General features: G+C 39.2%; 1 protein-coding gene across 1 annotated transcript; it reads left to right on the top strand.

Moving 5' to 3' along the window:
- LOC125746436 (chondroitin sulfate proteoglycan 4-like) lies at positions 1–26,036 on the top strand. Its single transcript, XM_049020385.1, has 10 exons — positions 1–254; positions 6,133–6,296; positions 7,047–10,604; positions 10,943–11,416; positions 11,761–11,937; positions 16,236–16,434; positions 17,295–17,426; positions 19,289–19,461; positions 19,729–19,912; positions 20,163–26,036. The coding sequence occupies exons 1-10, from the start codon at positions 170–172 to the stop codon at positions 22,211–22,213; spliced, it is 7,197 nt and encodes a 2,398-aa protein (XP_048876342.1). The 5' UTR covers positions 1–169; the 3' UTR covers positions 22,214–26,036.
- The last annotated feature ends 1,570 nt before the right edge of the window (positions 26,037–27,606 follow it).

Raw genomic sequence — 27,606 nt, 5'->3', positions numbered from 1 at the left:
CTCTGACGCTCTTCTGCGTGATTTGGACGCTGGTCTAGAACAGTGATTTCAGAATGGAGAGAAGGGGGTTTCTATCGCTCATTTCAAGAGTAAACTTGTAAAATCTCCGATTTGTTTGGAGTTGTAGGAGCAGGTGGATCGAGAATAGCGAAACGTAACAAGGCAGAAGATGGACTTTGTGAAACGTCCCGACGGGGCTTTGTGGAATGGACTGCTGCTGCTCCTGTCGCTCATAAGCGGGCGATCGCTCGGAGGTACGGCGCTGATCACTTTTTAGCACAAGTTTTATGCTTTTAAAGTTATATGAAGTTGCGATCAAAAAGACGTCCTGGTTCCTGGTTAATGCAAACATAACAAATATACCTAACTTACAGAAGTAACGTAGCACTGAAAAAAGCAGGAATGGTATAGACATGCCGTTATTTTGTGAACTGCACTTTTTCTGTAGCAAAGACGTACGTTAAATGTCATCTTGTACTTTTTGTAGGAGAAATGTTGGCGAAGTGGTCAAACACATGAAAATATAATTATACAACAATGAAAAATCTGGACCTTTCAGAAATAGTTTACATTTTCCTGTTCATGTTCCGCTCCCCTGTACTTATTTTTATTACACTAATTTGGCTCAGCATGTAGGGCAACGTGGGATGGGATACAACTGCAATCCACGAACACTTCCTTTAATCAGTTTATGGTTTAAAACGAATTTAACGTCAGCTGTGATCAATTTTGATTGCTGTTTCGCTTGATTTCAATATGATTATCAACTTTTAGTTTTAAATTTCTTTTATATTTGGAAACATTTTTCAAATAGGCTACCTGTACTAGATATAAATAAGTTTTTCTGTATTTATCAGATTTATATTGCTAATATATTTCTGAATTACAGTAAGAATATTCTCTGTTAAACTTTAAATTTGAAATGATCTTAAATTTTTAAACTTGAAAATGAACATCCTGTCAGTGTGAAAGCTTACGTTTTAATATTAAGATATTAAGAAAATAATATACATTTATTGGTCAATTATAGAATTTCTGTGGCCTCTTTAAAGAGATTTGAGTAGAGGTGTACTATCTATATTCATTGTGTACCTCCTGTGTGAATTGCTTGCCTGTTCGCTTTTTTAATCCAAGGATTAGATTCTTTATTGATCTACATGAACAATTCGGTGTTGTCCCAAATAATTAATGGAATGAACATTCATGGTTGAGGAACGCCATCAATGCTGTGGAGTACTACTTTTAGGAAGTAGCCTACTTTGAGCTGCTCATGCATTCCTGGGCATTTTGGGAATTCTAATTGACATTTTGGGAGTCTGTCCTAAAGAGCGGAAGTGAAATTATTTTATAGCTGTCTGAACAGGTTGACCAAGTCTTTCATGAGAAGCCACACATAATGTAAGCCTTTTTCTGGTGGATAAGGAGAGAAAAAGCTCTCTGCGTTAATAATCACCGTCCACCTTCTTCTGACTATTTTGACTGTTCTGCATGTCTTACCATAGTCGTGTATCCTGTATACGTTGGTGGGAGAGCTAATTTTACTTATACACTCTGCACTTATTTGTGTTTAGCTAGCCTACAGAAAAGTTGCAGGATGACTGTATAACGAACTTCTATCCATCCATCCATCCATTTATTTATTTTCCAAAGCGCTTATCCTACTCGGTCACAGGGGGTCCGGAGCCTATCCTGGAAACAATGGGCACGAGGATGGGATCGCAGGGCACACTCACACACCATTCACTCTCACATGCATCCCTACGGGCAATTTAGCAACTCCAATTAGCCTCAGCATGTTTTTGAACCGTGGGGGGAAACCGGAGTACCCGGAGGAAACCCCACGATGACATGGGGAGAACATGCAAACTCCACACACATGTAACGCAGGCGGAGACTCAAACCCGGGTCCCAGAGGTGTGAGGCAACAGTGCTAACCACTGCACCACCATGCCGCCCCTATATAACAAACTTCAGTTTTAAATATATTTTGGTTAAGTTTGTGTATTACGCAATTTAATATAACATTTTGAATATGCATATGGAAATGTAAAAACATAAGTTTAAGGGAAAACGGCTAAAGATTAGAACTGAAAGATGAAAGCACTATATTGGCTGACATTCTAGTGCAGTTTGAAGTGATGCGCTAAACATGTAAAGCCTTTGTGGACCAAACATAATAAAAACTTTTATTTTGTGGTCTATTTCATAGTGAAGTTTTTTATTATTATTATTATTATTATTATTATTATTATTATTATTATTAATGGAGCAGCAAATCAGATTGCATTAGAGACAGTTCAACAGAAGTAGAAGGTAAATTTGATTCACATAATTGACATAAGATTCATTTGAATTCACCTGGAGTGCAGTCAGCTGTACAAACTTCTAGCTACTTCTGCTACAAAGTCATGTAAAGATTTAGATTTAGATGTAGAAAGCAACACGCACAATTATGCAAAGCTGTAGGACTGGCCTTCTTGATAAATGTTCCAGTTAATTCTGTTATACCAATTTTATTTGTATATAAGTGAGATTATAATCTCACCACTTTAAATGGATGCATAAGTTATTAAAAAGAAATACAGGCACGCATTCCCCTGAGCCCTTCAAGGAGTATTTGTGTCTATGGTTTCCGTATACAGAGAACTGGCAGACTGCCCTCCCTCTGAAGTCATCAAAAGAGGCACATACTCCCCCCCCAGGTCACATTCCTGTGGCCGCAAAGAAAGAATTCCAGCTTTTGAGTTTACACTGAATTTAGCATTTTTTTTCTTGCTATTGTTTTGAATAGATTACTCAGTATTGTTATCATGATTTTATGAATGAATAGTAATATAATAATAATAATTAATAAACAAACTAACTAACGAATGAGTGAATGAATATTTGAAATGATAAAGTACTTAGGTGAAAGAACAAATTGGACAAGTAAAAATTTCCCCATTTTCAAATCAATTTAGCTTGTTTGTTATCGCCTGCTTCTCTGTTGTCAGTAAAGGAGAAAGAATTCTTGATGTTTACTGGCAAATTTCGTTCCGTTTGTAACCACATCATTACTGAGTTCCGGAGCCAAATTCGAAGTTAATTTTGGGTCTGAAAGCAGTCACTGTCAGTATGAATTTTCAATTGAATTTAGTTGATGCCAATTAAATTTAGATTTTTAAATGTTTATATTTACATTACATATTTACATACAAATCTGCATTTAATTTTGCATTTAGTAGGACTGAAGTTACATTCTATAATGGTAGATGTTATAATTGTATTTACTTTCAATTGCTTACTAGCTAACCCCCAGTATCTTGTGTAATCATTTCGATTGCCACAGTGTTCCAAATGTTTGAGTGGAAGCTCTCCTTTAGTGCTTTTAAGAGCATTTACTCCATTAGCATACATTAATTGAATTCAGATAAAGCAATGAGAATGACAGAAGCCCTGAGTTAATGCTTCAGAAATAGCCTCCAGCAGTTAATGGATATCTTTGTTTGCCATTAGCCGGAGAAATATGGCATATTTTGAAGTACCTATTTGAGTGTTTTAAACCATTGTTGCTAGTTACACAAAACACAATGCATTTACAAAGGAACATCAAGGCCTCAGAACTGTTTGGAGAGTTAAATGTAAACCATAAAACAATTAGGCTTAGTGCATCACAGAATTTAGCTACAGCTGTAGTTTTGAGCTTTCCAGCAGAGGCATGTATACAGTTTGTCTTGCATGCGTCAATGCCGGGGCAGGGCAAGCCAGCACAAGCTGGGCTATGCTGCAGCCATGTTCTCAGTGCCATGGAGGTGCCATGCAGCTGGGTAACACCATTTGTGTAGCCAGGTGAAGAGTAGCTTCTGATAAGCTTGTGTGCATTGAAGTAACACTACCTAGAGAAATTCCCAGAATATTCAAAGGTACATTACACTAGCTAGACTTTTTAAGTTTATATACATAAAGAAAAGACAAACTATAAAGACTTGTTTGCGGTATGTGAACTGTCTTTGCACTGTGCACTTATGCATTTGCTAGTACATAATGACCTCATTAGTCTAGTGATTGAGTGTACGTGTGATGTGTGGGAAGCAGGGCTGGGTGATATGACCTCAAATCAATATCATGATTAATTGAATGAGCATTTTACCTCGATTACAATTAATGAACTATTATTTTGTTTTGGGTTTTTTATTGTGTGTTTTTTTTCCACTGTGCAGTACCAGTTTGTACTGTAAATATGAAATATGAAAACATCTGAAAACATGAAAACATCTTATGGAAAAGGTCACATTTTAGTTTTAATGTGAAAAGCAGGTTCCCTAAAGTAGAAATGAAATGGTTTGCATTTCTTGGAAACAAAATAAATTACAGTGGAAACAATTATAGTGATCACGTCTGTCTGTGTGAAATTGAGCACTATAAGCGGACAATCATTTTACTTTTTTTTTCGTTATGTCTCAGGCGGATTTCCATCTAATTGACATTTGTATATTTATTATATGCATATAAGGTAATAAAATGGAAAGTGTCACTATTTACTGAATTTTATTGACTTCAAGATACAGTACAGCTGTTTCAAATGCTTTACAGTACTACACAAATGAAATTACTGAACTGTGTATAATTCGAATATGCTACAATACAGCACAGCACTTTTGCCATGTTATGTATAAGAAGTATAATGAACACTGTAAGCAGAGTACTTGATTACTATATGCAAATTATTTAAACAGTATTTGTACAGGAATGATTCTGTCCCAAGTTTTCTGATCCATATACAGTACAGTAAGCAGTTGATCATTATAACCATGATCACTATATGTGGTCTCCACTGTATTTTAAATATTTCTAGTGCTTACACCAATTGGTGGTATTACTTTTCATAGCTCAAACTGTTTTCCCCCACTGTTTACATTTGACTTCTTTTTGTTCTGAATCATCTTCACTAAAGCCACAATGTGTCCAAACGACAAAGACAGTTCTTTGGTATAAGCCGTTGGCTCACGGAGTTCTCCTCCATGTCGCAGACTAGACGGGGTGGAGTCATATGATAAGACATGCGGTACAGTATGTTTTAAGGGGACAGTACATGAACACAAATTGGGGAAAGTATTGACAGATTTTTTCTTTTTTAAGCATTAATAGTATAAAAAAATTAAGTCAATGACATGGCCCAGATTATGTTGATTAGAGGTTCTGAATGTCAGTTTTAATTAGTTTTTAATTAATTGCCCAGTCCTAGTGGGAGGTGAACAGAACCATGTGACATGAGGATTTGGTGTCAAACCAACCATTTGTAGTTGATTTCCCCATTATTGGAGGTGCATGGGATCAGTGTACAGACAGAGTAAGTGACAAAACTAGACCAACGAGGTTGGATAGGGTTGCTGGTTAAGCAAGGAAAGATGTATATCAAATGGAAGGTTTTACGAGCTAAAAGGATATCAGAATGTCCCTTTCTCAGGTCTTCAGAAAAAGCAACTGTAATGCAGTCCAGGTTACTAGGGGTACAGCATTACAAACCCTAATTATACATCTGTCCACCTTTCCCTCCATCTGAGTGCACTGAATTAACCGTGACGATTATGGTTACATGACATTCCAAAGACCCCTCCCCCTGTGCAATCACAAGATGGCTAAACCGAATCCTTAAAAACCAGTTGATTACTATATACTATACTGCCTTATATAATAACTTAATAAATTCCATATGCCATTCTGTACTTTTAAAGCAAGCAAAAAAAAATTCAACTGAGTAGCAGTAAATGTAATTTTTCAAATAAAATGGCTCCTCTTTTCTAAGCATAAAAATGATAAAATTATGCAAATTGTAACAGGGCTTTTATGGTTAAAAATGAAAGCTGTGGTTAGGCACTGCTGTACTTGTTAAAAGAAAAACACTCCATGGAAAAAATGTGACATTCTTACACCAGGGAATGGTAGCCCTTGGGAATCTGAAAAGGGAATGTAGAGGAGTTCACCTGCCCACAGAATACGCTCAGTATCTTTTCTGGAAGAAAAAAAACTTTGAGTGCCTTTATTATAATATGATGTTCTATACTAGAGATGGATGTTTTTGGTTTAGTACAATTTATATAGGTAATTCTGTATGACACGGTTTTCAATCTGCTTCTTCTGCTTGGTCCACAGCCTCTTTTTATGGTGATGGATTTGTGCAGCTGAAGACCGCAGAGTCGTCCAGCCAAACGTCGCTGCACATACGCTTCCGCACCTCCAGCTCCAATGGAATGCTCTTCCTGGCCGCCGGACAGAGCGACTACTGCCTGGCTGAGCTGAGTTCTGGATACCTGCAGGTGAGCTAACAGATAGCTGCTTAGCTATGTCACCTCCCTCATACTAGAGGCTGACCTCAAGGATGGTGACATACTTGGCTTTTGAGCAACTGGGCATTGTGTTTTTTTATATTTGTAAACCGCTTTGAGTGATCTGTGTGTGAAAAAGCACTATATAAATTACACAGGCCATCAGATGATAAAGGCTGGTTGATGCTGTAGTGGTAGATAAACTGTGTAAAGTGCATTTTTACAAAGACTTCGCTTTGTTGGAGCTCAGAAGTCCATTTGGTTTAAAAATAGTGTAGAGCTCTGCAGCTATTTCTGGCACTTAGGCATCTGAGGTCTGGTGGAAGAGTAAAGGGGCTGAACATGTTAATCTTGTGCTAAGGCCTTTAGCCTCTACACTGCTGTTTTACTGTAGTGCAAGGTCTAATCAAACCCACAAGGCAGTCAAACAGATATGAAAATGTAGGTAGGTTTTGGTGTAATTCTGTAACGCATATTTAATATGTTTTGATGTTTTTAGGTGTCAGTAGGTGACTTGCACACTATTGTGATAAAGCAATTATATTAGTCATACTTTAAGAACAAGATGCCATAAAAACACACAATTTTATCCCCTAGACTCTTCAGGCTTGTTTGGTCTTGCTGAATGGATCGGAGATGCACAGTCAAGGATGTTTAACTCAAGCTTATAAGCGGCTCCTCTATCGGTTTAATAAAGACCTTCATAATCAATTAAAGGTGAATGCTTGTTTTTTGTTTCAGGTGAGGTTAGAGCTTGGGTCTGGAGAGCGCTTGCTTCGATCAGAGAGAAGAATGCCCTTGAATGATATGGCCTGGCACTCAGTGGAACTTCATCATGAGCAATACAACGTCACTTTGATTTTAGATAAACACTCTCAGGCTAGCCTGGAAATGCCAGGACCTGAGCATGAGCTTAACATCCAGGAAGGCCTGTATGTGGGAGGCACTGGAGGTCTTGACAAGCCCTATCTCACAACTGACCCTGTAGGTTTCCGGGGCTGCATTGATGAGGTGCTTTTCAATCAGCACAATTTGCTGTCATCACTTAGACCATATTATGGCTTTAAAAATGTCCATGAAGTGTCTCTTGGCTGCAGTCCACAATTTTTAGCCAGTGAGGATGAACCAATCAGCTTCTTCAGTTCTAAAGCGTACATCTCGTTTCCACCTTGGAATGCCCAACAAGAAGGGATATTTGAGTTTGTTGTGCACACTTCAGCTGAAGAAGGAATTATTCTGTACAACTCTGCCCGTCATGATGACTTTATTGCCATGGAAATCCGAGGCGGCCTTCCAGTTGCAGTTGTGGGGAAAGGCGGGACTAAAACCGAACTCCGCTCCCTCTCCTTTGTTAATGACCAGAAATGGCATCATGTGAAGCTGCACTTTACATCTAAGAGTCTTGAGCTCACTGTGGATGAGGAAACGGTGATAACTAGCATTAGCTCACATTCCAGGGCTCTTCATTTGAAGGGTTCCCTCTTTGTTGGTGGTATAGATGAAAGTACCCGTTCAGTGGTCAGAAAGTTGGGGCTGGTCTCAGTCTCTGGGAAACGCATTAGGGGGGGTTCTTTTAAGGGATGCTTGAAGGACATCAATGTCAATGGTGTAAAAATTGGCCTTCCCAATGTCATGGTCAGCAAAGATGTATCTGTGGGCTGTGAACCAGATAAAGAAAAGCAATCAGCCTCTACCATACCCCCTGGAAATTTATCTCCATTTGTTACTCCAACACCAATGATCTATACATCTACACTTGTTAATGGGTTGGACAAAAAGCATGGACTGCATTTTCTGGCTTTGAGGAACCTTGTAGTTTCAGAAGGTGGGAGAGCATCCCTGGAATCCAAGCACATCAAAGTAAACTTAGATTTTAAGAAGCTGGGAATCAGGCAGTCTCAGATTGTGTTTAAAGTAGATGAGCAACCTGTACATGGGCAACTGAGGTTAGATGTAGACCAAGACCAAGAAGAAAATACCTTCAGTATGTTAGATCTGTGGCATGGAAGGGTTATGTATATTCATGGAGGATCAGAAGATTTGACAGATTTTTTTATGTTTTCTGTTTACACCAGCAGTAGAAAAGAGGTCCCTTCATACCTGAAGGGAAACAAGCTTTACAGATATGACATTATCATCAACCCAACAAATGATGCTCCTGAACTGAGTCTTCCTGAAGGAAACCTCTTTTTGGTGTTGGAGAACTCCAAGAAGCCGTTAACCACTGAAGTGCTAAAAGCCACCGACATAGATAGCAACTACACTGACCTTGTGTATTCTGTGCTAGGCAATCTAAATGCAGATGCTGGATTTTTGGAAAATGATGAAAATCCTGGCAAAGCAGTGACTACATTTTCTCACCATGACTTGGAGAAAGGGAAAATATGCTATGTCCACCATGGAGTGAAGAACTCCAGGATTGTGTTTAGAGTTAGTGATGGAGACAAAGTAAGCAATACTGTAGTCCTAAGAATCCTAGCTATCCCACTGGAGTACAAAATTTCCAACAACACAGGGGTAACTGTCCTGCAGGGTGACATGGCTCTCATAGGCACAAGACACCTAGCTGTGCAGACAAATGCCATAAAACAGGTGGTAGACATCCGTTACGATGTTATCGAGCCACCTCAGTTTGGAGAGTTGCAGCGGCTGCACACCAGTGGAGAATGGAAACTAACTAATATGTTCTCCCAGAGACTTCTCGAGAAGGAACGCTTGAGATATCTCAGCACCTTCCAAGAAATACAGACCGATAATGTTACAGATCACTTCAGATGTAAGATTACCGTAGGCACTGTGGCCACTAATGAAATCTCATTCTCAATCATTGTGAATTGGGTTCAATATATACTAGTAAGGAATAAATTGGTAGAAGTTGACAAGGTGAGAAAAATGGTACTAGACTCCGAGCATCTCTATGCCATTGTTAAAGGTGTAAGTTTGCTAGAAAGTGAGCTTCATTTCAGACTTTTGTCATTGCCCAGAAGAGGGAACATGTTGCTCAATGGTAAAGTCTTAAAGAAGAACTCAACGTTTAGCCAGAATGATGTCCGTGATCTAAAGGTGCAATATGAACTTGTACATAGAGTGCAGGATGACACAAAGGACAAGTTCAGTTTTCAGGTGTTCTCCAAATATGCCCATTCTGCAAGTTATGAATTTCAGATTGGCATTAAAGCGGATGCTAATGCTATTATCTTGAAAAATGAGGGACTGTCTGTAATGGAAGGGGAAAGTAAACTCATCACAAAAGATGAACTTTTTTCAGAAACGTTGAACACCAAAACATTGTACTACAGCATAATAGATAGTCCTAAACATGGGAAGTTAAAACGCATTAATCTGTCCAGTTCGTCTTCTAGGAATGATAACATCACTGCTTTCACCAATCAAGAGATCCTGGAGGAACGTATTGTGTATGTCCATGATGACAGTGAAACCACTTATGACCAGTTCACATTTATCATCTCTACAAGTAAGGTGATCCCACCCATCTTAGATGATGAGAATGGTGCAGTAGAAGGCATCTTTAACATCTCTGTGCAGTTAGTCAATGATGAAAAACCAGTTCGTGTCGTCGATAAAGTTTTCCATGTGGTGAGGGATGGTCAGAGACTGTTGACACTGGAGGACCTGTGCTACCATGATACAGATTCAGACTTTGATGATGGCCAGCTGATCTATACTCGCCGTGGCATTCCTATGGGAGACTTGGTGCTAGCAAATGACACCTCACATAGACTCTTCCAATTCCAACAGAAGGACCTTGAACAGAAGCGGGTCTTGTTCATCCACCATGGGGTTAGCTTTGGGCGATTCGTACTTTTCGTGTCTGATGGTAAACATTATGCGTCCACGCTGTTGGATGTCCATGCAGAGGATGCATACCTTAAGATAGAGAATAACACTGGCATTTTAGTCCAGAAGGGGCAAGCAGGAGCCCTCACCTCTGCCAACCTCAGTGTGACCACAAACCTGGATGTCAGAGACAACAAAGAGATAACTTACAACTTGCTTACTTTACCGAAACATGGTAGGATTTACTGCAATAGCTTGTTGGTGGACAGCTTCACGCAGCATGATCTTAAGATGGGAGCTGTAGTCTATCATCATGACGATAGTAGGAATCTCTGGGATGTTTTCCAATTTACAGTGAAAGTGAAGGAAATGCACCAAGACTCGAGTGTTAATGTGAAGGTGTACTTGGAGAGCCACCAGCAGCCACCTAGAGTCATTCACTGCAGAGCTCTCCTGGTTGAAGAAGGCAAGCCTGTCAAGATAAATAAAAGGGATCTTGAGGTCAGTTTTTACTAGTTTGTGTAACTGTTATTTCATGAGTACTTTTGTTTCATGGGAGTACCTTAGACAAATGACAAATGTGATTATTATAATTTTTTTTTTTACCTGTACATTATATCATTGATCCCTTTGTATGCGGTTTTTGGTGTCTTGGTGTCAAAATCTTTTTTTTATACCAAGAAAAATCATCGCAGTAGTTTAAAATGCTGCTGAAATTATTAAATTTTGTATACATAGTTCATTTTTTGTGAGCACATTTGAATAAATCCTGTTAAATCACTTTTACATTATAGATAACAATTCCATTTTAATTTGTCATACATTATACCTCTTTTCAGGTCATTCATGAAGATAACTTGCCATTAGAGATCATATTCACAGTGAAGGTACCCCCATCTTATGGATATCTCCGAAGATTTGCCGAGGATGAAGACCGCTACTTTGGGACCCAGGAGACACCAATCCAGATCTTCTCCCAGAAAGATGTCAATGCCGGTAACGTGCAGTATATGCAGGTCGGAGCCACCCAGTTGAATGATACCTTTGTCCTTGATGTCACTAATGGAATTACTGAGGTCCACAACATCAGGATGCTCGTGGATGTCATCCCATCCCACATCCCCCTGGAAGTCTCCAACATCACCCTGAATGAGGGGTCAGCAAAGGCTTTAACAAAGGAAGTCATAAAAGTAGTCAACCGGCATTTCTCGGGCCTCAACTTCCAGTATTATGTGTCGGAGGGACCATACCATGGTCGTATCGAGCATTCTCAGTTCCCAGGTGTTCAAAGGACAGCTTTTACTAGGAAGCAGGTAATATTCTTGTTTGTTTATAGAAAGGAATAAAATATTTAGATTGATGTTTTGACTTGATGTTTCATTACCATTGGGGCTTGCAAAACGGTTGCTTAATGTAATTATATGTACTGAAAAGGATTTATCCATCCATCCATTTTCCAAACCGCTTATCCTACTGGGTCGTGGGTGGTCAGGAGCCTATGCCGGAGAAAAGGATTTATGATATGTTAAAATGTATATTTTGAGTTGTCATTAATTTGACATTAATTTTCTGAATTAATTTTCAAGTGTTATCCTGTATATTGCTGCCATGCTACTGTGTGAATGGTGCTCTTTATAAATGTGTTTATTACCCACAGGTTGAGCATGAATTCATGTACTATGTTCATGACAACAGTGAGACGATGGCTGATAATTTCACCATTATTGCTAATGACACGGACATTGGAAAGCAGAGTCTACCCCGTACAGTGTTTGTCAACGTTAGACTCATCAATGATGAGCCACCGGTCATAAAAGTCAACAGGATCCTGCGAGTGAGTTTTATCTGTTACTTGCTGGAGTTGTTTATATAGTTCAGGCATCACTGCACAGGGTCATGCCTATTTTATGGTGTGTTAATGTGACTGGTCTGCTGGCGAAACATCTGAAAATCCCAGACATGGTATGTCTAATTTAAAGCCTAGAGGCCAAGTAACAATCACTGTGAACTTAAAAGGAAGACTTCTGGAGCGAGGACAGCTGTAGGGGAGGGTATAATCATGCAAGTCATTTGGTGTCAGCGTGTTTAAGGTGGAATGCTATTGAACAGCTGTGTCAGACTGTTAGTGGGGCAAATATGTGATGCCTTTTGACTTTGTACTTGAGCCCATTTGATCATCTGATTTGTGTCAGATACCAGATTAATAAAAATTAGATGAAATATTTAAGAATGGAAATTAAGACATTCATTTAAAGTACTAGACATTAATTGAATAGATCAAAAAAATTGTCAACTAGATCTGTCTAATGCTAAAATAATAAATACAGCAATTAAAGTATTTCTACATAAGTGTTGAGTTTAGTGATGTCAATTTCACTAGTGCTCCTCAAGCCCGTCCCAGGCAGCACAGGGTACAAGGCAGGATACATGCACACTCATACACTATAGGAATATTTTGTGATGCGCACTAACCTGTCTTAATGTCTTTGGAAAGTGGGAAAATACTTCAGCTAGTTGGATCTTTCTTGTTTGATTTGGTTTACTGGTTAAAATTTTAAAATATAATTATTTAAAAATTATGTAATACAGTAAAATCCCTTTATAGTGGACTCGTTTATAACGGAATATCGTCTATAGTGGACGAGGTCCGCTGGTCCCGGCCGTGCGCCTTTGAGAACATGCAGAAAAAGCATCGGATATAGCGGGCTCGCATATAACGGAATTTCGCTTATAACGGACAAACTATTTGGTCCCCAGGGCCGCTTTTAGCTGTAGTTTTGTTCGGCTATAACGGACAAGCAGGCTCCGCCTACAGTTAAGACGCGCGGCGTGCCGGTGATATACAGCGCAGATACGTAGTTGAGATTAATAATAGTCACGCATCTGGTCAGGTAAAGTTGGAGTACTACATGTACAATACAGACGCTCTACTTACGAATGAGATACGTTCCGAAAGGCCATTCGTAACTTGAAATGTTACCAAGTCGTTTTTCCAACATCATTTAAGGGTATATGGAAGTACAAAGAAGTAGGATGCTGGGAGTACGTGCGCTATGCTGCTGCGTGACGGGAGAAGCGGCCAGAAGTCGTACTACCTGGAATGGGCGCGCAGAAAAAAAAATATTGCGGACGGGAAACGGGAGCACAAAGAACACAATTTAGACTTACAGTCCTCTTTGTTCGTATGTCTGAAAGTTCGTAAGTTGAACGTTCGTAAGTAGAGGAGCGTCTGTATAATAATCGATACCACAAGTGTCTGCTGGGGTGTGGCATGAGTAAATGATGTCCTGTAGTTGTGTTCTGGGCATACAGCAACTCTGGATATAACGGACTGTTTTGCCATGTCCCTTAAAGTCCGTTTTAACTGGAATTTATTGTACTTGTATAATATAATTATACATGAAGGGGAGGATACACTTGTAAAATGCAGTTGTGACAACTATTTACGGATAAAGGATAGTAATAGATTAAGTGCACAAAATATTTAACATGACACTAAAGAAATTCCAGTGACAGTGACTGGTGTCTGTAAACCGAATAGTTAGGATCCCCCTTCAAACTCTGCAAATTGAATGCCGGTGCTAAATAAATGGTATGTGTCTCGTTTCGCTATGGTCATTATAAAAGGAGAAGTTGTTTAATTTTAGTTAAAAAGACATGGCATCCTTTGTGCTGTGGAGAGAGAATCATTGCTTGTCATATGGAATCAGATTTGTGCCAATGTTATCAAGCAAAACTTCTCACTGAAGAAAAAGAAATGTCATTTCAAAAGTAAAATTCATAACTTGCAAAAAATTATTGGTGTTTTGATAATGTGCTCTTTTGCTTGCACTGCCTAACCTTGCAGTTACGCTGCCAGCTTCCTCGCTTGCGCTGCCTACATTTTGTTTATAGTTCTGACACAAACTTCCCGCATGGGCGGGTTTTTTCAGGGGCGCGTCCCCGTTGGCTAATAACTTTTTGACTGACAGGTCAGTTCCACAGACATTTTTAATTAATAGCGGGACTGGACATTGACTACCTACCAATTTGTACTGAATCCGACAAGATTAACAAAGCGTAAGTGTTGTTTGTGCTACACTATACATTTTATTGTGCTAAATTAGAAGTAAAGTTAAGCTTTGCTATGTAATTTAGCTTTTACCTAATTTACGTTATCTAACTTGCTAATGTTAACCTTATTTTCCATTTTTATTTCCTGCAAAGGTTGTTTTAAATTGGTTTGACATGAATTCAAGTGTACTTCAGATATATTTGCACTTACTTAACTATACAGACATGAACAGGGAGAGTTTATTTTTGTACAATTTATAAAAATTGCAGTCCATTCAATTTGTCAGTTTGTTTTTGAGGTTCTCAGTCTATTATCTATCAAAATGTTAACCAAAAATGGAGCACTGAAGTAAACAAATAATAACTTGGATAATTATTGATACCGTTTGATATGGAAAAATTATCATAATAAAATATTTTGCCATATCGCCCAGCCTTACACACACACAGTATAACTAAATCTACTTAACCAGCAGTCCTTATGCCTACACTTTGATAATCTTGTTGTCGGATCCAGTAAAAATTAGTTAATGGGTAGTGAATGTCCAGTTACGCTCTTAATTAAAAATGTCCGTGACACTGACCTATCAGTCAAAAACTTATTAGCCAATGCGGATTAACCTAAAAAAAAAACCGCCCATGCGAGAAGTTTGTGTCAGAACTGTAAACAAAAAGTCAGGCAGCGCAATCGAGGAAGCTGGCAGCGTAAACAAAGGAGCACATTATCAAAACACATATTTTGTATGCAAGTAATACATTTGTTTGCAAATTATAAATTTAACTTTTGAGGTGACATTTATTTTGCTTCAGTGAGAAGCAAGCAGTTTTGCTTGGATAATATTGGCACAAGTCTGATTCCATGTTGTCAGCCCTAAAGTATTCCAGAATGTGTCTTTTTCTGTATATACCCAGTTTGTCCACCAGGTGGATCTTTGCACTGACCTGACATGAAATTTGAAAGATTTTGCGTTTTTATGAATTGCTTTACTTTGTTCCACCGTTTTGAAATTCTTAAATTGTTGATGAAACAAGAATTTGCATACACAGGCTACAGTCACTGGTTAAAATCATAGCGGAGTGTCTATGATGAATTTTATAAAAATAGACCTTGGATCTCTTCTGTGGTATCTACTGAGTTGAACTGTGTAGTGCAGTAGTTCTCATTCTTGTTCCTGGTGCCCTGATGCCCCCCCCCCCAAAGTTTTTTCATTCCAACCCTACCTTAATCAGGCTTATATGGCCCTTAATAGACCAGTAATGAATGTGGCAGGTTACAAGCAGTTTGACTTGGAATGAAAACATTCTGACGGGGGTTGAAATGTGTATGATCGTTAACCTCCATTTCATTCATCATGAGAAGAATAAATATTTTAAGGTGTCATACTCACCAGAATCCTGTCCCACTTGAGCATAAACACACACAAAAGATATACGTCAGTACAGTCTTCCTCATGCCTGATTTGGTCCTCACACTGTGTCCTGCCCAACACGGTTTCTCCACAAGAGTGTTCATGTGCGCGCACGTGCACACACACACGTACACACACAAACACACAGGAAGGGCATGCAGGGGTGCTGTGAGTCATGCAGGCGCTAATTGAAAAACGCACCCATGGACAGCTCACGCCCCACAGAGAGGCAGACTGCCATCTTTGGAAATACAACCATGTGAATAGCAGCCAAGAGATTGGGCGTCATTACATCATCACATCCGAATCCACAAAAGCACTTAATGGTAACCTAATCTTTTGTGTGTTTTTTTTTCCCCGGTGTTACCTTTCCCGCTTTTGAAGGAAATCTAATTCGTCATCAGTATCTTTGAAATGTGAAACATATAACACTGAAAACTTTTAAGCAGAACTGAAATGCTATATATTTTTGTTGGTATTGCTTATTCCTTTGTGTAACACCTTCCCATTGAAACCTATGAAAGGACTGTAATTTAATTCTCTTATTTTTTGATGGTGAGCTATTAGTATACGGATAGACAGTTTTGAGGAACTCGACAATGAGCGGATGTGTTTACTCTGCAAGGCAGTGCTCTCTTGTTGAAGTGTTGTCCTTTGTTGCCTTGTCCAGGTGTGGGTTGACTCCATCACAGAGATTACCTCCAATGAGTTGAAAGCCCAAGACAAGGATTCTCCCCAGGAAAGTCTGGAGTACATTGTGACCCCACCAAGCATGGGCCACCTTGCTCTGAAGAGCTCTCCCCACAAACCCATCCTCAACTTCACCCAGGCTCACATAGACTGGGGTCAACTGGTGTTTGTGCACAGTGGTGAGTTGTGCACAGCAGCAGAAGGGGAGTGAAGTATCGTATGAGTTTGTGAACCTGAAATTACATTCTGCCATACATTCCCTTGAAAATATATTACTATTTACCATATACAGTGCTGACAGAAAGTCTTGGAACACTTGTGTAATTCTGTAGAAATGTTACAAATTTAGTAACAATTTCGTAAAAGTCAACTGACAAGCAGTGTTTAACATCTGTTCGTAACGTCTGTATTGCACGCAGACATTTTTAACACTTTTAGGCCATGTTTTTAGTAATTTATAAACTCATAACAAATAATGCATTTATAAAGCTATAAAAATTTCAGGACAGCTCTCTTAAACTAAAACCCAAATTATAGTTCTATTAGTACTTGAAATGTTAACACTTTACTTGATGGGGCACAAATAATATAGTATTATACTATCACTTATGTATTAATTGACCACAAACTAGCAAAATTGTAGTTACATACTGATCTCATGTTAATTCATCATTAATGAATTATGACGCATTTTTATCTAGAGGAGTTACTATATTTGTTACTCTATCTGTTAATTCTGTAAACCTTTGTGAACTACCGAAGAAACACATAATGAATAACGCAAGTTAAATGGTGATCTCATATTTATTCACTATTAATGAATAATGATGCATTCTTCATCCCAAGCAGTTACTGTATTTGTTACTATATAAATTTGCAGTATTTTTACTGAATTAAGCAAGTGTCCCGAGACTTTCTGTGAACACTCTATACTACAATATATAAATATACCTGATGGATATAGAGTGTATGATGTTAGAACCTTAGTACCTGAATGAAACAAAATAACCTGATTTTTTCCCACTGTGTTTTCACTCAGGCGCCATGTCTGGGGGCTTTAACTTCCAAGTGAACGATGGCGTCAACTTCTCTCCACGACAGATCTTTAGTATAACCGCTAGAGCCCTGATCCTAACATTAGAGAGGAACCTTCCCCTGAAGATGCTTCCAGGTAACCTGTACTTCAAGTGGCAACTGTCGCATTTCATGTCCTGCCAGCTGAGTATAGGTTTTAATTTCATAACTGAATGTTTTACGTGTTCAGCCTACATAGGATTTATCAGAATTTACTTTATATTATTGTTATTTTTTAACATTTATTATGCTTAATAGACACTTAGTAGTCTCTTGGTAATCTATCCAAAGCCTTATCTAGTACAGGGTCCTGTGGGAGTCAATCCCAGGCGGCAGAGAGCTAAGGCGGTGTCCACATGCTGGAGATAATTTAAAGATGCCAATCTGCCTAACTGCATGTCTTTGAACTGCCGAAGGAAATCCAAACACCATGTAGAAGCACCACAGATACAGGTTTGGCACTGGATCCAAACTCCCAATTACTGTAACCCACTGTGCCAGGCTGCTCCTAGTAGGCACTTAGCCAAACCAAAACGTTCATCATTTCATATTCCTTTATCTTTACTTAAGCTATTCTGCTTAAATATCCTGCATGAAGTGTTCAGAAGTAGAACAACCTTTTGTTGTAAGTCAAAATTTGTATCCCTGCTGATAACTTATAATTCTGAGAAATTCAATCGGTATATATCGTATACATTGCTTACTCGTCGTCTTTACCAGCTGATCTATTGTAGGACATTTAGTTTTGCAATTTGATAGCCACAAGTTAACCGAAATGGAAAGTCAATGTTTCATCACCTATCTTTAGCACTAGTCTAATTTAGCTGTTTTTCACTTCCAGGTTTCAGTCACGCAGTTCTAAGCTAAATTTCCTTTCTCAGACCTGCATAAAGCTGTGATTACAGAAAGTCTTTTTAGAAAGAATACAACATCCTATTGTAGTGCTACTGGACAAAGCATATGCCCAACTTGATGCATTTTCTAAATGGCAGATTTGTGTGTTTGTTTTGCAGTTATAGTATGAGTCACGTCATATTCAAAAACACTTGCAATGTGTAGCTGTTCATTTAAAAAGATATATAAGCAATGGTCTAATATAAATACATTAGAATGTATTTTAAGATGCTATCTTGGCTCCTTAAAATATCTATATTAAGATTGGTACTATTGCCAAGTTCAGTCCTTTATCACTGGGATCAGTGGGTGCACAAAAAAGATGTTATCTGATTTACTGTAATAATATTTTCTTCTCCTGAAATTATGCACATTTATTGTAGCAAAAAATTATTAAATATGTGGTTTTCTGGGTTATTCAAAAATCAATTTAGTCAAGAGTACATGCTGTTTAGGTTTCTGAATAGTTCTCTCTTACATTTGTTGATACATGTTCAGCTGAGCCAGAAGCAAACTTGGTCAAAAATGGCTTAGGTGCAGTTTTTTATGCATAAAAGTGGCAGCATTTTCACACAGTAGGCATTTGGGAGAGCTTGGAGTGAGATTGTTATGGATGCAAAAGAGGATGCAGTCAACAAGATTCTGGAGTAGTTCAGTAGTCTGAGGCAATTTTTAGAGCAGCATGCTAATCTGGCAGAGGAAGAAACTGCCTCGTGCTCATGCAGACTGATGTAGCTTCAAAATGAACTAATAACCAGACAGAGATTCTTACTGTTAAAACCTGGCCCAAAGGGATAGAGTGGTTTTAATTCTGAGAACATCATCTAGAATGAAATCAGATGCATCACACCCCACTGTTCATAAGTCCATTGTTTATGCTTTGTGTACCAGTAGATTTGAAACAGGTGTTGTCATTGGGTATTCAGGGTTGGCAACCCACTATCACAGCTGTGATGTTCATGTCCATTGATGTTCTCATTTGTTCATGTTTTTGTTGTTTGGGGTTTGAGACAGGGAAGCTTAATGGAAGCTTAGTTCTAGCTCAGTAATAGACTTTCTCTGCAGGTTCTTCGACACCCATTTCTGCAGAAGAATTGCTGGCCGTTACCAATGACAACGATGGAGCACAGAACCGTTCCATCGTCTTTACCGTTATCAGCCCGCCAAAGTTAGGGAGGCTGGTGAAGATCCAGGCAGACAACACAACAGCAGAGATCTCCTCTTTCACTCAAACAATGGTATGCACTGAGCCCCATTATCTGTCCCTTGTTGACCAGATTATTATGAAAGCCATTATTCAACTGTGAATATATACCTCTGGAGGGGGATATAATTAAAAAGAATGAAAGAATTTAATTATTGGTGCGTCAGCTGAAGTGCCAGACTGAGTAATCATCATGTCGTATTAAGTGTATTTCAGTATCGTTTGATGTATGTATGTGTATGCAGATATGTCCTTAAGGACAATGAAAATTCTTCCTAACTGAACTTTGTGTGTTCCTCAGGTGGATGAGAGTGAGGTTATATATGAGCAAAGCCGTGCAGATTCAGTGGGATGGGTAGCAACCGACTTCTTCAGTTTCACAATCTCATCTCCTCCTGCCTCCCTTGAAGCACAGATATTCAATATCGACATCTCATACGAGAACACTGACCCCGAACACAAAACCATCCTCCTCGCAAACACTGGTGAGATGTTGGCCTTGAGCAGTCAAATAGAAAATGGCAGAGAGGAGGTTAATTTTCAAAATGAACTTCAGTTAATGGCTACACTTATTGTGAATAAGTGAATTGTGCTACGTGAATTGTGTGTCATTGTCATCTGAAGAAATCCATTTTGGGAACTGTGTCCAATGCAGTTCAAGAAGAATTAATAAATTGTGGTTGAAATTGCATACATATGAATAGCATACATTTGATCCTGCTTTTAATTTACTAGGTGCAGTTGTGACTGAGGGAGAGAAAGTTCTGATTGACAAGGCAAAGCTGGATGCCTCTAACCTAATGGCCAAGCTGCCTGAAGTGCAGCGTCACTCCTACGAAGTTTGGTACCAGGTCAAGTCCCTGCCCTGGCATGGTGTCATTATTGTGGGGGAGCGTAATCTGACCAAGGAAAAGCCCAAATTCTCCCAGTATATCCTCAATAAATTTGGAATCACATACCAGCATGACAACTCGGAGACAACCTATGACAACTTTGTATTTGATGCATGGTTGAACCTGAAAAGCAAGCCAGCAGTGCGCCCTCTGGAGGACAAAGATGTGGTGGAGGAATCCTTCAACATAACCATCCTTCCTGTGAATGATCAGCCACCTGTCCTTATAACCAAATCCCCTGGTTTATCAGTAGTACAAGGAGATGCGATCGTCTTGGCTTCAGCCAACCTAAATGTGGAGGATCTGGACAATCCTCCTGAGGACATCAATTACACTGTGATTAGTAAACCCAGCAATGGCTTCCTGGCTATGAAAGACAGTTTGAATGAGTCCATATTGACCTTCACACAAGCTGACATCAATAATGAGAAGGTGTATTTTGTTCAAGATGGAAGCCCCCAGTCTGGAGTATTTTATTTTAGTGTCACTGATGGCAAACACCGGCCAGTTTATAAGCTTTTCAATGTGGAGGTGAATGAAATTACAATTTCTCTTATAAACAATACAGAAGTAGAGCTGGAACAGGGCCAGACCTCTGTCATCCTCTCAAATGAGCATCTTGCTGCAAAAACCAGTGGGAGGAACAGTGTCATCCAGTACCAAGTGACACAGCCTCCACATTATGGCATACTTCTGATCAGTAATGAGGCAGTCCATATGTTTGACCAGAATGACTTGCGCTTAGGAAAGTTATCATATAATATGACAGATCTTTCATCTGCTGATGATAGCTTTGAGTTCACTGCTTTCACATCGAAGAGTAACCTGACGAAGCAGATTGTTAAAATCGCAGTGAGACCCCTAATCCAACTTGGAATGGATGTAAAGATCCCCAACGGCATTCTAGTGAAACTAAAAGGCTTCATCAATGCTTCAGCGTTGACTGTCTTAAGTGGCACTGACCCTCAGTTTGAAATCCTGTCCCAACCAAAATATGGAAAAGTTGTGAAAATCCAGGCTAATGAAAAAGGAATTCCCCGTCCCATAGCATCCTTTTCCTTCCAGGATGTGGAGCAGGGAAAAGTGGCTATTGAGGAAAAGGCTAACATGACTGGCAAGGAGTATCTGAATGATTCATTTGTGTTTGTGCTAAAAGCAGAAAAAGTCCAGCCTTCAAGAGGTGAATTTAATTTCACCATTGTACCATTTGATCCATCCCTTGTAAATCCAGTCACCACAGATAGCCCAGTGCACACAACTAAACTGCCCACGTCTGGCCAGACCACAGTTCTTGGAACTCTGCCCCACACCACAATTGACCCATTGGCATCATCCCAAAGACCTCACAAGACCTTACAGAAATTCAAGGGACGGAATCGCTGGGGAAGCCATCAGCGGAATAATACCACTGCTTCTGTCGTTCCGAGAACCACCTCAGGCCAACAGGACCATCCCCTCAAGATCACCCCCGTGAGGACAGAGTCATTTCCCAGGCCAGCCACTGATCCCCTCTTCATCATCCTTCCCCTACTGGCCTGTCTACTCCTCATCATCATCTTCATTGTGCTCATGCTGGTCTTTCGTCGCCGCAGAGAGAAGAGGGCCCGGCCAGTCTTGACTCAAGACCTCATTGCCACCCCAAGCCCCAGCAGCCCATACCTTGGGCAGCCAGAGAGGAGCCTGGCTATACCATCTGTCGTGGTGACCCCACTCAGCCCCAGCTGCCCAGGCAGCCCCATTCCCGACAGAATGCATGACGGTGCACTGGCACCAATAGCCGGTCCCCAGGAAGCCTCTCTGCTGCTCTGTTCATGGAGCAACCTGGGACCCGAGACTGTCCAGCACTGCCGCACCACTCCCCCAACCCTGAGGAGTAACCAATACTGGGTGTGAACACATCTTCATTTCTCCACTGCTGGTCGGATGGAGGAATAGGGTCAAAAATAAGCACTCGTTACTCTGCTTCCCCTGTTTTGTCTCTTGTCTTGCAGCATTTACGCTCAAAGGGTAACGCTTTACTTGAGGGGGCACAAGTAACTTAGAAACTCAGTTACTACTCGGGAAAAAAATTATGAGCTAATACATAGTTCCTGCATGAAAAACACGAACTGTCATGATTGATTACTGATGAATGGGATCAATATGGGACTAACACTTATTACCAGTTAGTTAATGCATTAAGTAAGCATGTGCTACCTCAGGTAAAGTTTTACCACTCAGAGATATAGCCAAAAATGTAGCTATATTGAACAGTAGCAGATTTGTGTAATTATAAGAGGCATTGAAATGTTTCTGTTGATCCAAGAAAATGCCTCTTTCTTTAGGGTAATTGTACACAGGGCAACTTTTGGGCAATGCTGCTGGCCAATGATATTTGGGCACTTTCCCTTAGATATTTAGTTGCCCTTTGTCTCACCTGGTTGGCAATTTCCCAGCATTGCTCAAAAAGTTGCTCTGTGTATCATCACCTTAAGAATCTTTCTCCATATTTCGAATTAAACAATTAGTTGCCATGACTAGCACAAAACCCAGTGCAGTCATTTTATCCCTTTTCTGTTATACTGTTATATGTTGTCTGATTACTGATTATAAAAAAAAAAACACAGATCAGTGCTTTACATGAGTTACAGCCCCCGTTTGTCAATGCTCAAAATAAGCACCCAACATGGATAATTTGAAATATTAATGCAAAGTGGGAAAACAAAACCTATTTATTAACCACAAGGGGGTTGGTATTCTCGGATTGTCTTAGGGTGCTCATAAGTAATGTGACGACTAAACTCCTGGCAGATGTAGGTTTTCTGCCACATATGCTTTCTGGCTGCTTTCCAGATTTTATGTAAACTTGCCTGCAAGTTTTTGGAAACCTTGGAGGTCAGCTTTTATTTTAATTATTTTTTAATCAATTTGGTACAGAGAACTGATTGTCTGGGACAAGATTTTGCGGTTCGTGCACTGATAAGAGTTATGCGAGCATTCAGATTATTTATTGTATGTCATAGAACTATATTATTCAGCTGTTTTCTCTAACTACAGTAAAACCTCGGATTGCGAGCATAATTCGTTCCAGAAATGTGCTCGTAACCCAAAGCACTCGTATATCAAAGCGAATTTTCCCATTAGAAATAATGGAAACTCAGGTGATTCGTTCCACAACCCAAAAATATTCATATAAAATGATTGATACAAAATATAAAGTAAAAATACATGAAACAAATTAACTTGCACCTTTGAAAAGGATCATGGATGGTGTGAGGGAGACGAGAGAGAGGAGAAGAGGAGGGTTGTTTTGTAGGACAACTTTCACCATAACTAAAGGAATCCCTGCTATCTGGAATCTTTTTCTTTTTGTCTGACTTTAACAAGGAACCTGTCCAATGACAGCCGCTTTTGGCTCCTTTTAGATTTTGCGGAAATCTGGACATTGCATTGTCGTTAAACAGAATCATTGCTCGCGCTGCTACACCCTTTTTTGGGTGGTGCTTTTCTACTAAATTTTAACTATACGAGTGAGGCACAGAAACCAAGACCAAGCATGGGAAACGATTACTCACAATCCTGCAGCGATAGAGAGAGAAGAACCATTGCTTCAGTTGTGATCACATGACGCTCAGCAGACAAAGCGTATACGTAATACTCATATTGCAAGACCTCGTTCGTTTATCAAGTTTAAAGTAATTTAAAATAATTTGTTCACTGCGATGGGCTGGCCCCCCATCCTGGGTTGTTCCCTGCCTCATGCCCATTGCTTCCAGGATAGGCTCCGGACCCCCCATAACCCAGTAGGATAAGCGGTTTGGAAAATGGATGGATGGATAATTTGTTCATCCTGCAAAACACTCGCAAACCAAGTTACTCGCAATCCAAGGTTTGACTGTACATGGATTTCATGAAAAGTTTAAAAAATGATGAAAACATACACATTTTCAGCTACATGTTAGTCTATATAAAATACAGTGCTGTGAAATGTTTTCAAAAACCTAAGAATAAAGAAATTTCTGACCAATTCCGATAGCCAATTTTTACGAAAAATGACAACCATACCAATTGTTTGAGAGGTTCTGCATAAATAAGGTTAAAGGGACACTTTATAAATAAAAAAAATAATAATTGCATTCCAAAAATATGAAAAAGTATTTATTTTTGGTAAGAAAACACCAACTCTGGCATACAGCAACAGTCCCAGAGCACTATATTTTATAACTGTATACATGTTTCATATTTATATTTATATCATAACAGAGAAGGGCTGATCATCAAGTGGGATAAACTTCCAGGTAATTATATTTTGATTTTGCACTTTCTGCACTAAGTTTTCTTCTGTTATGAAACGCTTGCATTCCTGATGGCCTAGCGTTATTCGGTACTACAGCCTTGAAACGTGTATTGGTAGATTCTCCTTGTGAATTTTTACCAGTGCAATGTTTGCAAGATGAATTTCAAACATTGTTTTCATTAGTATTTAAATCATTTCACCCAGCAGACATTTTTGTTAACTATTTAGTACAGAGGTGTGCAGGCAAAAATAATTGGCTCATTTTTAACCATCGACCGATTTGTTGCTGTATCTGACAATACCGATAGTTGGCTAATACAATCGATGCCACCCATATTATTAAGTACAGGTCCAGGGTTTGTTAGAGGGTAATCCTTATCAGTGTTTCTCAACTCGGTTCTCTGGGACCCCCAGACAGTCACATTTTTGCTCCTCCTTGCTCAGCTCTTGGTAAGGACTGGGTTGAGAAACGCTGCCTTACTTGGGTCGAGAGTAGAGCTGGATAGTTCAGGTCCAGAAAGTAAAAATCCAAACCAAGATTTTGTTTCAACCAACCAGTTGAGTACCCTGTGACTGTGACTCTTTATACTCAACTGGTTGGTTGAAACAAAATCTTGGTTTGGATTTTTACTTTCTGGACCTGAACTATCCAGCTCTGCTTGGAAACTTGAGCTTTACCACTAATCTTTGACTGTGGGATTTGCATGCTCGTCCTGTGTTGCATACGTTTCCTCCTACAGTCTGAAAATATATAGTTAGGTCAATTATGCTTCTGATTTGCCTATAGTTTGTGCTTGTATGTTTGCCCTGTGATGGACTGGAATCCCATCTAGGTTATACCCCTGTTCTATGTCCTGTGCTGCCTGGGTGGGATAGGCTCCAGGCCCACTGTCGCCCTGCACTGGGTGAGCCGTTGGAAGATGGATGGATGGAATCCTTTTTAAATATCTAACCATTATTAATTTGTAATCACATGGAATGACTTAATGTTCTTGTGTATTAATTTTTCCCCAAATAATTTTATTATAACTGTTGTTCTTTGATATCTCACTGGTTAGGTTTCTTATTGGTTCATATTTGAAGTGGTTATGTTATATTTTGGGTTTAAAAATCACACAAGTGGTACTCTGCTTGACTGAATTGTGTAGTGTCTGCACTGAGTAAACAAGTTGTTAGATATTGTAGGATAGAAGGTACATGTACACATCTGGATAGTTACCCACTTTTTCTATGCTGCTCACCTGGTCTTTATTGCAAAGAGATCCTGTTGCTCGTGTTTTGCTTTGATTATTTTCTGTAAAACTGAGGTAGGGTGTAGAATGTAAAATAAAATTTGGTGATGCTGTTGAGACACTGAACTGTATGTGTGACTACTGAATCAAAATGTAATGTGTACCCTCTATATTTATAACTTTTTTTTTTTTAATAAACCAAAATTCTTGTTGCACTTTAAAGTGTATCGTTGCATATTATTCCACATGTTTACTGAGTGCATGCATAAATTCCAGCATATTTTTTGGTTTTCAGTTGATTACACTTATTGCTTATTGCTTTAATTGAAGTGTGATAAATTGAGTATCCAGTTCAATTCAAATTGGTGAATTTTACCATGGTGTATTTTAACAGCACATTATAAAGGTAGTTTATTCAGAAACAGATGTCACTGGGAATACAAACACAACTGCCAAATGTTCACACCATTGGAAACAAAAAAAAAATTAAATGTAATAACTATTCTTTGTTGCCAACATTAGTATGCATGCTCCATAAAAGGGGATGATAAAAATTATACTTATAGTATAATTATACTATATTTGTGTTTTTATGTACCTACCTACAATGTAGAATACTGAGCAAAAGTTTTAGTCAAAAGAAATGTTTAAAGCCAGTTATCTGGGTAGTAAGTGCATTATTTCTGAATAAAAAAACAATTTAACACTAGAACATATGAAAATTTAAGAGTAATGATAAAAACTAGTAAGAATTTCTTCTGTTCTCCAAAAAGTTCCTGATATCTAGTTGGATGGCTAGATGAACAAAGAACACCGCTTCAGTTCCCAAACCGTAGCCATTCCATGTGTTTGTCACATTTCACGACCAGCTCGCTAAATTTAGTTAAAGTCAATGAGATATTGATAAATATTGGTATTGATATCAGGTGGACTAGTAGGGGAGTTAAAAAATAGATGGGTGTATTGTATGGTTGCTGCAAAGAATGGGGTGACTTTAGCAGAGGTTTTGAAACAGTTAAGCTAACACTTTGACAGGCGTAATAGCATGCTTTTACACCCATATAAAGATAATTTAAAGATAATTTCCTTTGGCTGCCTAAGACCTTTGTACAGTACTGTATAAGAAAAAATGTTTTATGTTGCACCTTTTTGTGAATAGCATTTGCTGCGATGATACTGCAACCACCCAGTGTTCCTTGCCACACTGTCAATGGTCGTTAATATACTTTTAGATGTCTTTACAGCCTATTTGTAAATGGCTGCTATTGTATTTGCGATGCAGGCAAACAGCACTTCTTCATGTGTTTAGGAATGCTGAGTATTCTTTTGCTTCTGGTCGCTATGTAGAAGCACAGGAATTTGAGATTGTTGCCTTAAAGCACCACGGGGTCCTGTAGGTTTGTTTTGCTGTGCTTCAGTGCGCAACCGATGTGACTGAAGTCATTGTTTGTCTGGAACAAATAACATTTACTGATTGTTTGCTGATTTGGGCCTTTATATTGTCAGCAGCTAATATGTTGTGTAACATGTCTGTGAAAAGCTGTAACCTTTGCTGCCCTCTATGGAGTGGCTATCTGCTTGTCCATCCTTCCTAAAATTAGCATGTGGGTATCACCAGGGCAGCTAACGTGTGACCTCCAGACAAATAAGTGACAGCGAAGGGCCCTGTTTATGTAACACCATCCCTGAATTATCCTGCCGTCTCTTGTCACTGCTTGACCCAGTTGCTTGTCTACTGGAAAAAATCAGCAATGGACTCTCAAGTTCTCTCTCAAACC

The sequence above is a fragment of the Brienomyrus brachyistius genome, chromosome 7 (genome assembly GCF_023856365.1).
Source record: "Brienomyrus brachyistius isolate T26 chromosome 7, BBRACH_0.4, whole genome shotgun sequence".
NCBI lineage: Eukaryota > Metazoa > Chordata > Actinopteri > Osteoglossiformes > Mormyridae > Brienomyrus > Brienomyrus brachyistius.
Note: the sequence above shows the minus strand (reverse complement) of the source record. Positions and strands in the feature narration are given on the sequence as shown.